Source organism: Aptenodytes patagonicus, chromosome 2, assembly GCF_965638725.1.
Source record: "Aptenodytes patagonicus chromosome 2, bAptPat1.pri.cur, whole genome shotgun sequence".
Classification (NCBI taxonomy): Eukaryota; Metazoa; Chordata; class Aves; order Sphenisciformes; family Spheniscidae; genus Aptenodytes; species Aptenodytes patagonicus.
In genome coordinates, this window is record NC_134950.1 from 102,152,966 (window position 1) to 102,171,118 (window position 18,153).

The following is an 18,153-nucleotide window of genomic DNA, read 5'->3' on the forward strand; positions in this document are numbered from 1 at the left end:
TAAATGAATGTGAAGTTTAAACACCACACAAATTTACCTTCAGACACACTTCTGTTCTTTTTCCACCAGTATTTTGTGTCTTGCCTAAAAAGATCAAAAATATTTTCCTACAGTACAGTGCCTAATTTCTTCAGATATCACCAAGTAAACTATCCTACCCTGATACTTTACTCTCCAATTAGAAGTATAAATCTAAGATAAGCAGCAATCTCACAGTGTTAACTGTTAAGGCAGTAAAGCAAATTGCTGATGGTTTCGGTGTTGCAGTTTTGACAATTTTTTACAGATTTTCACAAATGTCAAGGAGAGAAACGTCCCACATATTTTGTGGTCCAATACCAGATTTACGGCTTTTCACACTTTTCCATTTGATGTCATAAAATTATATAGTCCATCAATGCAAAAAAAAAATTCTGCTAGTAAGTCTACAGAATGAAGTTGTACTCTAGCTCTTATCTGTGCCGCATCAATTATTGCTTGACATGAAGTTCTTCACGAACAGTCTATTCTGACAAGGGTCACCATCAGGACAATGTTGTCCTCATTTAAAAGTTATTAGAAATAAGCGAACGTTATGTTGGATTTATTTCAGGAAACAAGGTTAATTATTTAAAAAAAAAAGTGCAAGACACTTCCTTTTCTCATTTTGTAAGACTTAATAAGAAAGCTAGTCTTCCAGCCAGAGTTTAACATTTCCTTGGGAAACTCAGTTTACATTGTACTGTGAATAATGTTACCTCAGCTTGTGAGAGCTGTTCTTTCAGTTTTTCAACTTCTTCACGTAATTCTCTGATGACCCTAGCATTTGGATCTTCATTCACCACAGCATGATTAACTATCCTTTTGGCTCTGTCTGCATATCTCAGAGTAGAGAGTGTTTCTTCATAGTTGTCTGCTGCTGGACTAATTGTGGCTATCATGGCAGTTTGGCTGTTTCCTCCCAAGTTGTCCTGTAGAGTGCATCCACAGAAAGTTTGACAGTTAAAAATTCTTCTGAGACTACACAATGTCTTTACAAAGATACTTAAAATACAAAGGTTACTATTTAAACACTGAAAGGTACTCTGGATGCAAACATGATCCGTGAACAATTCCAGCCACCTCCACCAGCTTTGATTCCACTATAACTGAAAATAGCCAAATAGGACTTTACATAGAATTAACACAAGATACACTTAGCTGTCCATATTATTTGGAACAACTTATAGCCTTGAGAGCTCCTTAGCTCATTTCTTTAAAAAAAAAAAAAAAAAGATGAGAAGTCCACGTACACAGAGGTATGCTACAATGATCCGACAAACTATTAAGCCAACATCTTATGAACAGGGTGAATGGAAAACATTAATTACCTTGAGAAGCCAAGTGAGTACAGAGTCTCTGTAAGGCACAAACTTGTTTTTCCCCTTCCCTGCTGCTTGGTCAGCAAGTGATGATATAACCAAGCCCAGCGTTGAAAGTGATCTATAAATGCAACACAGTAGAACAACTTTAACACATATTCCAAATGTAGATTTAATAAAACACAGAAAAGGGGATCTGCTGAAGAGTTTAATTTATGCTCTGCAGAAGTTCACATCCAATTTTTAAAATATCAGAATAATTTAAGTTGGAAATGACCACAGGAGATCAGCTCGCCCATTGCCTTGCTCCAAAAAGGGCAATGTTTTTACTGAAGTTACATATTTGGAAGAAAAAAAATTATATCTACAGTGTCTCATCTCATCTGGTACTAAGACCAAGTTCCAGGAAGATTAAGTTGAAATATTCAGGTATTTTAAATAGTTTGAAAAGTGCAAAGCAGCCTGCTTCAGTACGTGGAGAATGACTGCCTTTGATTAGACATCTACCTTTTCTCAGAGACTAAAAGTCTTTCTATCTTGGACACTGCCTCATGACACTGTTAGGAGTCAGTGTTGGCAGCACAGCAAGAATCCCCTGTATCTAGAAACAATGTTTTAAGAGCACTGGCTCAACAACAGACTAAAACTGAACAATTCATTAGCCATAAGGAGGCACCTTCAAGACAAAGCCAGCTATGGCCCAGGAGAACTAGTCTGCCTGGTGAACCAGTAACTTATCAGCCATCACATGACAATGGAAGACTGCTCATCAGAAGGTACTGATTAGGAGGTCCCTTGACAAATAGGTTGACTTATAATTGAGATGGAGCCTCACCAGCTTCTTGTGGGGGGAACAGACCAAACAATCTCCCAGTTACAAAAATGTTGCACAAGCATGAAAGAGAAAAGCCCCCAAATTGCTTAGCACACAGCCACATCCCAAACACCACTCTGGAATCATGAAGAAAATACAGATAACTCATTCATTTTGGTACATGTACCACTTCTACCAACAGGGGTAACTGTATTAGCAATCTGTGCAAAGCATATGTGCATTGTGTTATCCAATTGTTATACAACCCTGTGCAAATTTTAAGTGACATTGGGGCTCTTGGGGTGAGTATGTTTAAGATAATGAGCTGGTTCAGGAGCCTGGGAACATTAAACAGATGCCTAAAGGGTTTTAAAACAGACGGTGCTGAAGCCCAAGAGCATACTGGTCTGTCATACACATGCCCAATTATCCAGCTACTCTTTATAACTACCAAGGAAAACTTCAGCAGCATTGCAATTAGATAGTCAAATAAATCTTTATTTGTACTGTTCCACTCTGTCCTTTTGAGCTTTCTTTTCAAAGTAGTAGTACTATTTTAGCTGATAGGCAGCGTTTGCACAATATTTGTAACAGAGCCTTAGTGCTGCTTGGAACTACCAGTGGTTCAGAAATAACATTTAGAAAATGACAAAAACGTTGCAGAAGAATATTTCAAGGATACATCTGAGGGTAAGGTAACAAGAATCATTACATGCGTCACAAAAGATGTCCCATATTGCGTATAGCACAAAGTGGTATGAAGATATAGCATAGACCTGAAAGCAAAATTAAAAGGAAAAGAAATTTAACAAGAGGCTAGGCAATTTGATCACAAAATAGAGTGCTCTCTTGGGAAAATTTGTCTGTGGGATAAATTTCCAATTCACCTCTGAAAAATTCACAGCAAAAAGGACCGTTGGCTTTAGTTTGTGACCTAAACAAAAGCCTAACAACCTCTGAAAGCTTGTGGGGGGAGGATGGGGGAGGGAGAATTGGTTCTTGCCTCCAATCTCCGGTCTCCACCGACAGAGGTGACAGCATGCTAAACATGCGAGAACAAACAGTAGGATGCTGTATACTGCTCCGTAGCAACCTCCTACAGCACAACTGAAAAGCACCACCAGCATACTCCCAACGGAGTCCACCTTCAAGGAGCGTAAAGTTAAAAAATCACCCTAGCCTATTTTCCTCCTATTCCTCCTTCCTTCTTTAAATGACGGAAAACATGAAAACCGAAGCCAAAAACTGAGGGAGGGGGAAGAAAACGTCAGTCAGAAGGGAGATAGGAAGAACAGGGATTCAAAAAGGCCTGTCACTGAAAACTATTTCACAACAGGGCTGCAACACCAATTTTGAGTTATGGGCACTGCATTTTAATAAGCAGGAAATTATAAGCTACAGTTTATTAACACAGGATTAAAAAGATGTGATAATATTTCTGCTCCTTATAAATACTGATTTTATTTTAAACTAACTGTTAACACCTGCAGTAAAAGCCAAACTGGAGTCATTTATGTATTCTGCTTGAGATTTCATAATACAACGCTGTTTAAAGACTTTAAGGAAAGCAGTAAAAGAAATGGCTGCCCAAACTAATTACAGGACTCATCGGCTGCATTGCTTCATGCTAAATGATGCATCAGAGATCTGTCACTACTTTGATCCTATCTCACAATACTTATATAATGAATCAACCAGAAGGCCTAAGCCCGCAGCGCACGGCAGACCGAGGCAGTTACAGAAGCAGCAAAGTGAACTTATGTGGTGCAAGAGCATGTGAAAGTGCCATTTCTGCACTCTTTGTTTTCCTTGTCCCTATTCCTCAGGCACGACCAGGCTGCCCTTGCTAGTGGGCAACGGGAAGCTCTCACACTCCCACCACGGGCCTGAGTCAGCGGCATTCGAAGGGAAGTGGTGCTTCCTCACCGCAGGGAACAACTCTATCCCTAAATGACACCCATTCAAGCTACTTCTATACAATTTACAACCAAGTTCTTCAATGAGCAGAATCCACCTTTCTATCAGTTAACTCTGAATACGAAAAAAACTCCCTAAAATCAGCTTGGAGCCAGACCTGTCCCAACCCATTCCTTCCCTCCTCCGCTTACATTTTAAAGGCTTCTTTTTGCATCCTCAAGTTAAAATGACAGCTATGATTTTACTAATCAGAGTTAAAATTGCAGACTGTTCACAGAAAGTATTTTTCTTAGCCACTAATTGACAGCTTGTTTATTCTGCTTCCTCCTACTATTGTATTCTAGAAATTCTTTGACTACACCACAAAGAGTTGTTAAGCACCTGCCTTTCTATGCTCAGTATGGGAACTAGCACATCCCGGGGAGGAACAAGCACATCCAGCTTTCCTATGAGGTATGGCAAGTCCCCCAAAAACCTCAGTAATAAAAAGCAGACACCCAGCACCTTCACCAAGGCAACTCTGCATCAGCTCTGAGAAAAAACAGAAGTAATCTTTATTACAACTTTATGAAGATATTAACAAAATGACACAACTCTCTGTTGTTTCAGTAAGTGGGAGAGCAATCCATCGCCTCCCCTCTGCAACATGCTGTCCCAAGATAGGAAAGAGTGTTTACAACAGGATGAGTTGTGGGACGGAAGCAGCAGCTGCCAGAGCCCTAGCCAGGTTTCATGCAGAAAACGAAGAGCAGAGAAACCTGCTGAGGCTGGCTGAACGTCACACTACGCAGTTTTGGTATGCACAGCTGAGGGTACATTTTCCCTGTCTTGTGAATACATAAACAGGTATGTCATTTCCACATTCTTCTTCGAGGCAACAAAACACAGCACAAGAAGCAAATTTATTTGCCAGGTAATTTCAGCAGCTCTATTTTTGATCTCGTTAAACATAGCACATGGTACTAATCTAAGTTACTGCTTTTTCATAAAAGAATAAAAAAATAATTTAAAAAGGAGCCAACATAGTAAAGTGTATGGTTTAAGTATTCTGTATTACTCCAGAAAAGATTATTGCCTTTCCCTAATAAGTAAGGTGCATCACACCCAAAAGAAGATCATACACAATGTTCTCTGAAGAACTAGTCTATTAAAACACGTATACCAATTCTGAGACTTCCAGTAAAAGTCAGACTTCATTAAAGCTCCAAGTAACAGCAAAAGTCTAACAGAAGACACCAAGCACAGCACTAAGAATTCTCTTGCCTATCAGTTCCAAAAGAGATTGCAAATAGAGAAGGCTTAATGAATGGATTAAGTAATACAGATTTATACCATATAAAAATTTAACTGATGGGAAAACGTAGAGCTGTCCACTTTTGTTTTTAAAATATCTTTTACAGAAAAGTTTGGTGCTTGCTTCTGAAGTCCTGTATTGTTAAAGAGGTTCAGCATGGGCAAAACAACCTTCCCTTACTGCATCAATGCCCTAAAAGCTTAACACTGAGTAAGCATCCTAATAGAAAAAAAAGGGGAAGTCTTTCTGTTATCTATAGCTACACTTGCAATTTGTTAATAGCTGTTGGGAGAGTTGGCATTTGAATTCTTCCCCAAGAATTAGAAAGAAACATTTAATCTCACCTTTGTTTATGCAAAATACAAATACAGTTTCTTGTAAAACCAATCTGAATTTAACTAGTAACCTGTGGCATAAAGGTACAATACCTGCCATTAGGCAAACAGAGCCACATCATTTTGTTTCACAAGGACTATGCCAGCATGGCTACCAATATGATGCATTAAACACAAAGTAGGATAGAAATTAAGCTAAAAAGAGCAACCGTTCAAACTCTAAAAAGAGGTAATTTAAAATCATTTTAAGCATGAATGCTGTTCAAACACACTTTGTGCTGTCATTGTTAACTTAAAATACCAAAACATTTTGTAACATTTTAAAATTAAAAGCTACTGCTTTTTCAATTTAATGTAACAGTTAAACTCTTTCTTTCCCAGGAAAATTGGTATATTTAAGACAGCGGTAATAATGTGCTAAATTCTTGCTTTTGGGCAATAACACAGTAATTACAGTAAAAAAGTGCCTTGAAACTTGTCATTGCTTGAGTACAAATGCCCAAGGCAATGCTAAACTAACACAGCTTCATTCTGATCTGGTTTTCTTAAACTGTGAATTATGCTCTTACGTATTTTAATACATGTTGGAACAAAGCCATTCAACTCTGCAACTTTGCATTCTTCCTTGAGCAGATGATGAGACAAACACATGAGCCTGGGGACAGGGTGTATAAATGAATCACAACAGGTATACGCTTAATTAAAGAGCGCTGCTGTCACTTTTTCCGGATAAAATTCATACAGCCCTCATCCGAGTCAAGTATGAATCAGGGTCCCTACGCCAATGTAAAAAAAACACATGGTATTTAGCACAGAGCAGCTGAAAGAGCCATATCAAACTGCTTCTGACGAGGTCTATTATTTGAACTAACTTGTGACAAGCACACCAAGAGAAGAGGCCAAGGAAACAACAGTCATTCTTAAAAGATTAAGCTTTGCAACCTGCATATGCCAATGTCTTACTTGTTTATGTTGCTGCCTTCCTTCAGGCGTTCTCCTGCAGCTCCCGTTTTGGACACTCTCTCGCTCCCAGCCAAATCCACCAGGCTGACCTTGCTGACCTTCTCTCCAGAATTCTACGCAGATGGGACATGGAAGAACAACAGCTAAGAAACAACGGCACAAAGTGCTAACATGTCTGACACTGGCACTACAGAACACTGTTCTTCATAATAATGTAGGTTAAAGTATCAAATTCAAGATATGAGAGAAGAAGGAATTGTCAGAGTTTTTATAGCTCTTTAAGAGTCACTCATGTATTTTATAGTAAAGGGCTGAAGCAGTAATGAACCAGAACCAGCAGTGTGGTAACATCAATAACCTTACTGGCAGAGTAGGCCATTAAAATGTATCAACTTCAGCAACAGTTAAGACTTAAAACAGGTTTCATGGTGGCAATATAATCTTAAAAAGTGATCCAACTGTTTGCTTTATCTGGTGTGCTTCCTCACTCTTCCAGGGTTCTCTCAATCTTACAGTCTTGCCAATATTACTTTGATTACTGGACCCCATGGCATTAAAGGTAGAAGCACAGCTAAACAGATAATGTACGTGGAAGAGGAAGGAAGAAGAATTCACCAGAACTTCATAAATTAATCAACAGAAATACATACACCAGAATGCAGGTCATAAAGTGTCTGAGTCACTATAATGTTGAATACAGCATGAGAGCGGCTGCTTTCTTCATTCATGTTGGTTGCAGCAACTGTTCGTGATTTGTTTCCCTCTGACATCAGTGACTCAATATCCTAGAGCAAAAAGAGTAAAAAATGATGCTAGGATAAAAGCAAGTATTGTGCTTGCTGAACAAAATCCCCATCTAGATGGAAGGGTGTGTATGTGTAGGAGAGAGGAAGAAGGTAGAAGTAATGAGAAAAGTCTTTGCACATTTTGAGATGTATTGGTACAGAGGGTATGTAATTCCACAGAACGACGTGAAATCACATCCCTGTTTTAAGTGCTGGGCTTAAAAGCCCAGCAACTACGTTCAATGCACCTTCTCCTTATCTGCTGCTGAAGTATGCTGGCAACATCCACATTACAAATCATATTGTTTAATGCCAGTAATCAGGCCAGCACAGATCTACTTACACAAGTGAACACAATGCATCTCTTTACTGAATTGCACTAATACTATCTTCACTTAATTGGCTCGAAGGGTTACCTCACTTGGAGCCTGTACCTTCCCCACATACGTGAAAACAAAGACGACTATGCCGAGTCTCTATATGTACTTGCTGAGTCTTCCAAGACAGTTTCATAAAAGTCATCAGCCAAAAACTAGGTATGAACAAAATTTCCGAGCATTTTAACAAAGGTGAGCTTTCAAAGTAGGCAATTCACCATAAAAGCTGCAAAAGCAGGTTTTTTTTAACTCCATAATATGCACAGATGCTTCAGAAAAACAAAAATCCCCATAAAAAAGCAAAATGGTTCCCACATATTACACAAAGAATGAACTTTTTTTTAAAAAACATTTTCAAATCAGCTTCCTCATAAAAAGAAAGGCCTACGCAATTCATACAACTGCACCGCTTTAATTATTTCCATTGTAGCTATAGTAGTTCATTGGCTTCTACAATACTGATTTATTTGAATGTGTTTTGCTAACTGAAGCGGGCTCAGATGCTGTCATGATTTAAATTATGAATTATATAAGCCATGTTGTAGCTCCTCATGCAATATACCTGTATAAAATAAGAGGTCGTATTCAACAACAAAATCAAAGAAATTCATGCTCTAAGACTAATATTCGTATTTTGGAAGCCTCATATTTCCTGTGTCAAGGAAACATTGTGTTCTTGGTATATACTATATGCATTGAAAACTGCAAAATAAAGAGATACCACTATTATATTTTTAAACCAACGTAAAGGCAAATCCAATGCTTTTACATGAAATAAATAACTCCTGAAGCATTAGAGAAGATCTTTGCAATTGCCAGAGACCATAAACACTCAAGAATCAAAATGTTCGGACAGACACTAGTTTATCTCTTTTAAGATTCCTATTGCTTATGTACACAGGTGTTATCTATAAAGTTGTCATTGGTTTAGATTTACCTCGAAGTTCGTAACAGCCAGCTGAGACAGGCCATCTACGTACGGTCCCAACACTTTGTGCTCTCGAACCTTAAGGGACTGCCGACTCCTGTGGAATAAAGTAGACTTTATGCACAGCCCACTAGTGTGAACTTTATTGAAAAACAAAAATTATAGTATGAAATTATAAGAATCTTCTATATAGCAGAAGTCAATTTATGTCTTTTAATTGTAACAGGAGGAAAAAAGTCTTCCAAAATTGTTTTTAACTCAAATCAACAATAAAGACTCAAATTAATCTAACCAGTTTTAATCTATATACATGAATTATTTTTAATGCATCCTCCCACCCCAGTATTTGTGGAGGGAACAAAACCTGAAATGCCTTATTTGGCAGACAGAATGCTGACAAAAAAGGAAAACAAAAATCCTCCCCCCTCTCCCCAGCAATTTGCTAAAGCATCAATTCTTCTTGCATTTTCCATATGTTCATTGACATATATCACGTAAGTCTCTAATCTACCTTTTTAACTGACTTGCATACTTCTTCACCTAGTGCAATTATGTTCAAGAATCAAAATATATACCACATATCAATGCTCAGCTGAAACAAACCTATCAAACTACCTCTTGTCTAGTCATCTCCAAGCCAGAGAGCCTAACCAGTACTTTTGTGTAGACAAAACGGAAGAAAGAGTGCCATGAGTATATTCTGAGGTGTTACCCTTCCACATTCAAAAAGTTCAACGTCTAAACCAGGAGAACTAAGTTGTAAATAAGCTTCACGCTCCTCCTAGTTGATGAAAATTCATACCTGAATATGGTCTGGATCATACGGCAAAAATACCCCAGAATTTACTTGTACATAGTCTTGCTTTCTGGTGGTAAACTACTTCATACAGTATTTGTTTGCATCATTATGATGGTATCCTAATATTTAAATTGATCCACGCCAGTTACTACTTCATATACAAGCTTTACATAGATATTCTCTTCCTTCTGGTGTTTGGTATCTAATCCTTTCTAAGGAAGTCGTATAAACACACATTCTGAAAAAACCTTCTCATGGACTTCCAAAAGCTATCTCTACTTTTATAGTTTCAGACAAAAATAAGGAAGGCTGTGGGGGAGAGTGAAGCTACTCACCCTTTTGGGTCAAGCAGATCTCTGACTTTCTCGTTGTAGATTTCCATATAGGACACTTCGACTTTAAAAGTATGAGATTCATTTTCTTCCACAGCGATTCTCTGAAATAAAGCACAACAGAGCCGTGGGATCAGACCCAGCTGCTCTGCATTGCCCATCATTGAAAAGGATTTTCCCGAACCTAAAGGAAAAAAGGAGAAGAAAATGGTTTAGAATGTAGTTTCTGAGCTACTCATTTGTTCATGAAGCACATATTTTAATTCTCTTTTTATTCTTCCAGAAGCTCATATCAGAACAACATGACATGCTATTCCAGACAGACAGTTTGTTCTTTGGACTACAGGGTACAGGTAAACAAAAGAGAAATTATCTTCAAGGTTTCTTTCAGTGGGGTCATTACTTGGGACCCCTTTGAACACATTCAAACACAAAAGACTGAATAAGCCTTTGGTATGAACTACTCTTTTCAGGCTTTGAAAGCGGCCCCAACAGGTAGTAACCAGGAATGTACTTACAGAGCCGCTGTAAGAACTTCACATTTAGCACTGGCTGTGCTAAAAGTTTGACATTTAACATTATGATATTTCAAAATACAATTTTTAAATATTATCTAGCTTAATATTTATGTTTTGTTCTTCCCACTTTCCATGTGCACAAAAAGCGTTCTCCTCTTTAGCACAGGAGACTCACCTGTCTGTCCATAGGCAAAAATACAAGCATTATATCCCTGAAAGGCCTTTTCTAGAATTCCTTCTCCAAGGCACTGGAACACCACTTCTTGACCTAGAAAATAATTATTTTTACATTTATTTTAAACTGAGTAAGAGACTAAAATATACTGAAAACAAGAAAAAGGTTTGCAAATTATTTTTTACTATTGAGTGCACTGATGAACAAACAAATGATTTCATGTACAACTGAGTGACAAGTTCAAAACTGTTGCCTGGAACTAGTGTAACAGCTGCCTCTGTGTTTAAATATATTGCTGATTTTCCTGTGAAGGGAGCAGTTCTTCGAAAGGTGTCATATAAGTTGAATGCTTAGAAAATAACATAAATAATACAAAATTTAGACATCTAAGTGTAAATTTTGCAATTAATATACATTCTTTAATCACAAACTATACCCAAAAGAGTTCTGTAACAGAATTGCAATGAAACCCATTAGCGAACTAGGATATTAGAGGTACAACAAATATCATCCTAGAAATAATAGTAGTTGTTCTCTTGGGAACTGGCCTCAAGTTTCACTGCAAGCTATTATGATTCACCCCGTGGCAAGGTGATGCTGGAACCAAGATAAAAGCATTCTGATGATATTCAGGCAGGAAATGCATATTAGGAGGCTGCGAGACTTCAACAGAGCTGTTTGAGGATATATTCTGGCAAATCCATAGTTTGAAACATCAGCTGCAGAATTTCATAGTCTGAAAATTGTCTCCCTGTGCCATGCAGATTTTAGACGCGCTTCAATCTTTTAGATGTAGAAGATGAAACTGGGCATAGTGGTTGGGGTTTTTTTAATAGGAAAGCCCAGAATTTGTACACCATGAAGAAGGTCAATGGGTTGTCTGCTCTGAGTTCTGATCAGAGAATTACACCAGCTGTGTGTACACCCAAACCAAGCAGAGCTGAGCTAAGGACAGCATTTATACACCTTCTGGTGTTTGCTTTTAAACTTGCATTCACTGCCTGGTGAGTTTCTGAACAGCTGTGATCAGCTGCATCTCTCATTTAGGTAAGTTAGTTTCAGCAGTTGTCAGTTACAAGAAATTATTTTGTACAGCGCATGCAATAGTGACTTCCATAATTCTCAAAATAGAACATACTGGCATTAAAAAAAAATCTAGCTATACATTTATATACTGCATGAGAATATTTACACTCTATGATCCTTGAATAATTGGTAGCCCAGAAAATTCCTGCAGAACAACCTGTGGAATGATTGTGGAATGGTTTACAGGCATGTAAATAGGACTAAAAAGTACTACGTTACTTTTATTTTCCTTTAACCTAATTTCTCTTCTGCTGTAAAGGAAGAACTAGTGCAGCAATGCCCTATCAAATGGTCTTTGTGTATCTTTCCAGTTGAACTTCTAAAATTCCAAAGTGGTACTGCTCCTTGGATTAACACAGTTCAGAAATGTCAAATACAGGAATTAAAACCAGAGGAGAACCTGCTGTACTCTGGAATAACGCCATCTCCTTCCCCATGCACATTCATTCAATTCTCATTCGACTTACGATCATTTGATCATTTTATAATAACTATGCTGAGAGCGCACTGTTCAACAACATGGAAATAGCTATAGAAAACGTTAAACTACTAAAGAATGAATGAAGAAAATTTATCAGCGGAAGATTTTAATAAGAACGTAAAATACACAAAAATTTGCTTTCCAACTGGCTGCTGAGGGCCCATTTTGAAGTTACTAAGTATCAAAGAGGCAGAGAGCCACTTACTATCTTGCTGAACAAGAACACAAAATCAAGCAAAGATTGAAGCTGAGTATAATTATTAAGAGAAAAAAGCATATATATTCCACAATGATTCTGAGTGGAGAATAAAACCATTTGTCAGAAAAAGAAAAAAAACTTTTATTACTCACTTCTGACCAGCAATAAAACAGTAACCTCCTCCATGTTTCCCAAGAAAAAACAGATACCAAAATCTTATAAAAGAGTGCACAGTCATGATAACCGTAAGATGACCTACAGAACCTCTTACTGCTAAATACCAGGAAAGGAACCCAGTTTGAATCTCACAGGCAAAGCTGGATTTTTTTTTTCAGAAGAGATTTAATTTTCAAACGGCCAACACTAAAGCTGAAAGTCAATCAGAGACTGATACATAATTCTAAAATGATAGTTTTATTACAGTTTTTAAGAGCTCAGCAATACAAACATAGACAAATGGGTCATTAAAGAATGATGTTTATACTAACCAGTCAAATTATCACGGGAGAAAATAAAATTTGTTTTTAAGTGCACTCACAGAAAAGAACACAAGATATTAAACTTCAATTATGGGTATTTCATTCATTTGCTAACGTAGTACACTGTTGAGGGTAGCAGCATATCAACCATGAGATTTTGATATTTTTCATTAAGCAATCTTACCGCTTCCCCCATGAATTTTATTAGTGGGTTTGCAAACTGATTACAAAATCTGTATTGCAGAGAATTATGTCTACGTGCACTTACAGTCAAAAGAAGTAATGCAGTTCCATTGTCTACACTACCGCATTTTTGTTTTGCTAAATAAACCTATACAGCCTGCAATTAATACTTTTGCGTATTTACAGGACTTTTCTTCCACAGATATCTAGTGTTCAAAGAGGTAAGCAGGGGTTTTAACTCGATTCTAACTTAATTTACAGAAAAAGGGAGAAATACAGGAAAAAAAATTAAATTTATTTAGTTAACAGAAAGATTACCCCTACACCGACCTTTATTGTCTTTAAGACAGGGATTCCCAATCTTCCAGCTGGCTAAGACCATATAGCCTCTTATAGAGGCAACTAAAGGCCAGACACTGAAACACCCGTCCCCTCTCTCATCTTCTGCTCAGAAGATGGGCAAGCCTTAGGTGACTGACGGACATGCAGTCAGTCAATCTGGGGAAAGCATACCCAAGGCTGTCAGGGAGCCCAGGATGAGTGTACGAGCTGCTAATTCTTACAGGCTAGGATCTCCTGTCTCCTTCGAGGAAAAGGGAGCAGTCTGGTAAATTTTTCTTGCAGACCACAGTCTAAATAATCGTTTCCTCTACTTTAAGGAGCAAGACTGTTAACCTGGAATCACGCAATGAGAAAGATTATCAGACAATGTTGCTGGATGCTCTATAACTCTAGTTACCGTGCACATGGCAGCATCCCTAATGCTGCAAGGTGGGAAACCCTGTTAACCCAGTGTTAGGGATGCTCTGCTAATCAAAACCTGAGAAACACTGTTGGATGCCCACTCGGTTCTGAAGAAACCGAGTACTGGAAAGCAACGTCAAGACAATTTGAAAACCTTTTCCACTTTCACTGGACAGCTGTAACTGTCTTCATAGCTTCAAGACATTATCTGTGCATTTTGACAAGCGCAACTGCAAGCCTGATGCAAACAGCAGAAACATCTAAGAAAGATGAAATTAATAACTCTCAACTCCTCAGAAGGCCACTTCCAGCAGGAGACTAACCCAAGAACCTTTCCATCAGCATTTAGGACTGAATATTTTCACATATTCAGCACTCTGAAACGCTCTGACATTCTTCCATAAACACATAAACCGAGATAATAAACATTTCTTTTTTAGCAATAACCATACTAAAGATATTGAAGATTTCAGCATTCAAAATGGTATCTGTGACTTACCTGAAAGCTGAAGGAAACCCATCCTCCTCTCAGATTTACATTTTTAACCTACATATATTCCTGGAACTTTCAAATGCCATGCTTGTGCTATTACCATGCATCAAGGGTGTTCAGTATGGCACTTTGAGGCTAAAGAGTTTTTTCACATGTTCTCTACCTACCGAAATGGCTAGGTATTTCAATGGCAAAAATATAAAACAAAGTAAAGGTAGCAAAGTATTGCAGTGCACATGTTAATAGTAGCTATTAAATTATTAACAATTCTAAAATAAAATCTTCACATTATCTACCCACAGAGCTGCATGTGAAAATCTTAGCTGGAATCTCTGAGCCAGCATAAATTATTAGAACATTTAAATTCTGAAAATATGTAAGATAAGAAAAAGTCCCTGAAAATAGAAAGATAAATACATATCCTGACATGCAAGAATACATCATTTTCAGAATGAGATATTTAAGTATTCTCTCTTATATCTCTATGCTCTTTCCCCTTCTCTTCCTCCAAATCATCCCTTTATAGTTTCTGAAGCCCCAATCGGGAGACCCTATTTGACAGTGTTCCTAGGGAAACCTACACGTTGCAGAGGAACCCTAGAATCTGTTCTCACAATCTGCAAAATGAAGCTATTTACAAATAAAGTTTAAACATTCTCTAGTTTGCTAGACTGGTGACAGCAGACAGAAGAGAAGAGAGGGGAGGAAAAAGGGCCACACCCTTTCCAACAAAACCCCCTTTTAAAAAGGCAGCTAACAGTTACTGTCTTTCCTAAAGTCTGCTCATTTAGTGACAAACACATTCAAGATGTACTGTAACAAAAATTAGTTTCAGTGCCTGGTTTTTAGATGTCTAGTATTTCTAGGTCACAACAACTTGTCAGTCTGAAATAGGGATAATTGTCTCATATTAGCACAGATTCATTCACCTAGGTCATGACTGCAACGCTGTGACACATCACTGGCGTTCCTGAAACCCCCTCACTTACACAGCAAAAACAGCTAGAACCAAACAACAACTTGTTATGTACAACACTGAAAAGTCAAGTCTCTTTACGGCTTAATCTCTAAGCCAGAAGATTTTAATAAGCAAGCCTTGAGAGCAGTAAATTGCAGTTGATTCCGTGATCTAATAGTTAAAATAAAACTTGATCTGCGGAGATCAGAATTATTAAAAGCTCTGCTAGATAACAGTTTCAAAAGAATCTCTCTAAAATTGGAAAAAAGATGCCTACAGTTCACCTTAACAAGAACCTAAAGGCACAACAGCTAGCATCATCTAACTACTGCAGCCTAACACTACAGTATTGACAAAGCACTGGAGTCTTTAATGTTCAAAGCTTTAATCCACCAAAAGGTCTCAAGTGCTTCAAATCAGATGCCGCAACACCTACATTTTAAGTGCCTGATCCGTACAGTGCTAAAATCATACCGAATAACTAAGTTTCCCAAAAAATGTAGAGGTCAGGTGTCAGCTGTGTGACACAAAATTAACTCCTACATACTGTGTAGAGTGTCCTCTAAAAAAAAAAAAAATAGTCAAGGGAACAGTAAGACAGGGATAGGCTTCTCTCACGTAACAGCTTAAATAGGTAGGCCTGAACTACAAACAGACAGACACTCCTCTACTGTCTGCTCAGATCTTACAATTTACAATCTTTCACAAGGGTAGAAGTGTACCGTTCTTTAAGCCGCTTGCCTGGTTTGTTTCCTTTTAAAACAGCTGCTGGAAGAGCAGTAGTCAGCATATATATATTTCATATAAAATTATAGCTCAGCCCAAAGTCAGGCGTTTAGCCTCTCAGGACAATGCAGCCTGCAGAAACACAGACCTGAAATTTCAGGCCAAATGTGATGCAGCTTAGGGAGTTTAAGAAAACTCCACGGTCAAGTCAAGACAGCGTGGGGTCCTTGGAATGGACCTGCCAAAGTGCTACTGTAGTTACTTATACCATCTCTTGAATCCTTCCCAAACTGAACGGTTTCTTTTCTTCCTTTTAAAAATCCACTTCATTGCAGACTTCAATACACTCTTACTGTTGTCTAGGCTTGTAAAAAGAATTCTTTGTTCTCGTCTCTGAGAATTTCTCAGCGTCCTCCCCTTCACCAAAATGCTGAGCTGTTATTTGTGTTTGTGAGCTTTTCAAGGCAAGCAGGTGTGCCCTTATCCATGAACTGACTCTTGACCCATTCAAGTCAAGAAACAAATGGTAATAAGAAGCTGTTTTGCATACTCTCAAAACACCTCTCCTATAGCCTACCAGGCAAAGCTCATCCCTTTTCCAGATGAAGGCAAACTCATTCTTCTGTCCTATAACCAAATTCCCCTCCCTCCTCAAAAATCTATTTCATTGACCCATTTTTGGTTTGGGTTTGGTTTGTTTTTTTTTTTTTTTCCATTTCAGGTAAGAGGCTCATATACTTGCCAAATACCCAACTATGTCTTTCAGAATTGAATCATCAGAAAAAAGGCCCAGGAGCTAGCATGTGATGATCAGCACAAACCCAGAGGTTTGCAACAGTTCCTTGCTTGGAACAACGTAGCCACAAATTGCTCAGAAACATACCGCCTCAGTACACACTCCTCTACCTGCTAATTGGTTGGATTAAAACAAAAAAAACTTTTACCATAAACACTTCATTTTCAGTCTTAAGAGCAATTCAGAGGGGGTTCTGCATCTTGCAATCTCCAAACTGGGATATCGAGTTGTTTAAGAGTCTCCACCTCTTGCAGTATCTGAAACCAAAGCACCAGTTCCACAAAGGTCTTGTGAAAGAGCTTACTCCTCTTCTGTGCTCCAGACTCCCTGCTGTCTTCATGAGATACACAGTCCTACAAGGACAGCTGTAAAGATGCCCTCTCTAGATGTTTTTCCTCACATGAAAATAATCTTCACTACTTATGTTAGTGATAATGCTGGATCATTTTAGAATTTAGAACCCAATTTCCACTTCACTGGAAAAAAAATTGCTAAAAAAGCAATTCTGCTACCAACAGCCTACTTCTGTACCATAATCATGGGGGGTGGGGGGGAGAGGATAGTTTAGCGCTTTGTGCATAGGGAGTTACTGAAATATGAGTTAGAACCTAAATACACAGCATTCGGTCTTCACCGCAATAATCCCCATGTTTTCAAACGCTGGAAAGAGAAGGTAACTTTTAAACTGGAGTAAGATCCCTTGTACTACCTGAATATGAGTCCAGAAAGAAAATTAGTACATACAAAATAAGCCTTAACTTCTGCCAAAAAAAGATTAAGATACACTAAACCCATTCTGTGAGATAAGAGAAAAAGATGGCTAATCCCATTTCAGGGTCAGCCCTGTTCCCCCACAGCCTGAGACTTGTTACCAGTTACCCATGCGATTAAGTTTATCCAAACAAGAATCTTGTTCTTGTGCAAACAATATCAATAAGTGCCCATAATCATGTGTGATAGCTTTAAGGATCCTGTAACAAAGGTGCATTTCCAGGAGAGCACGAACTTTGGTTTTGTTGACATTAAAAAAAAATAAAAATATGGAAGAGTTATCCACGTAAGTCAACACAGAATTCAGACGCATGTTGTCTGTAGTGCACACCATTCTGTGAGTTTTCCTATGTCCCATGTGTCAATTGACAAAATCTTTAATATAGTATGATATATACAACAATAGATCTATTCAATATAATGCATGATGAGCATTGTTTTGGTTTTGCACAGAGAGCGATGACCAATAGGGTAGTCTAGTACTTGAGAATCTCTTGTTAAACCTTCCACTGTCACATCTTCCACTGTATTTCTGTGATGCAGATAAAAGGGTTTTTCAAGTAATTAAATTTCTCTCACATACCTTTTTTATTTCAAGAATTTTACTTAAGCTTGAAGATCATATATTACTTACATTTACAAGCACTCTGGACTTAGCTT

The 18,153-nt window shown here is 38.0% G+C and overlaps 1 protein-coding gene across 8 annotated transcripts in view; it reads right to left on the reverse strand.

Annotated features, from left to right (window-relative positions):
• The window catches only part of KIF13A (kinesin family member 13A), a 122,281-nt gene that overhangs the window by 48,103 nt on the left and 56,025 nt on the right, over positions 1 to 18,153 (reverse strand). For all 8 annotated transcript variants that reach the window (XM_076330612.1, XM_076330606.1, XM_076330608.1 and 5 more), the window contains exons 5-11: positions 10,578 to 10,670; positions 9,888 to 10,068; positions 8,763 to 8,850; positions 7,314 to 7,448; positions 6,664 to 6,776; positions 1,350 to 1,461; positions 738 to 950 (exon numbers count right to left, since the gene is read on the reverse strand). In XM_076330612.1, coding sequence (XP_076186727.1) covers positions 738 to 950; positions 1,350 to 1,461; positions 6,664 to 6,776; positions 7,314 to 7,448; positions 8,763 to 8,850; positions 9,888 to 10,068; positions 10,578 to 10,670 — 935 coding nt within the window. The remainder of the gene's footprint in view (positions 1 to 737; positions 951 to 1,349; positions 1,462 to 6,663; positions 6,777 to 7,313; positions 7,449 to 8,762; positions 8,851 to 9,887; positions 10,069 to 10,577; positions 10,671 to 18,153) is intronic.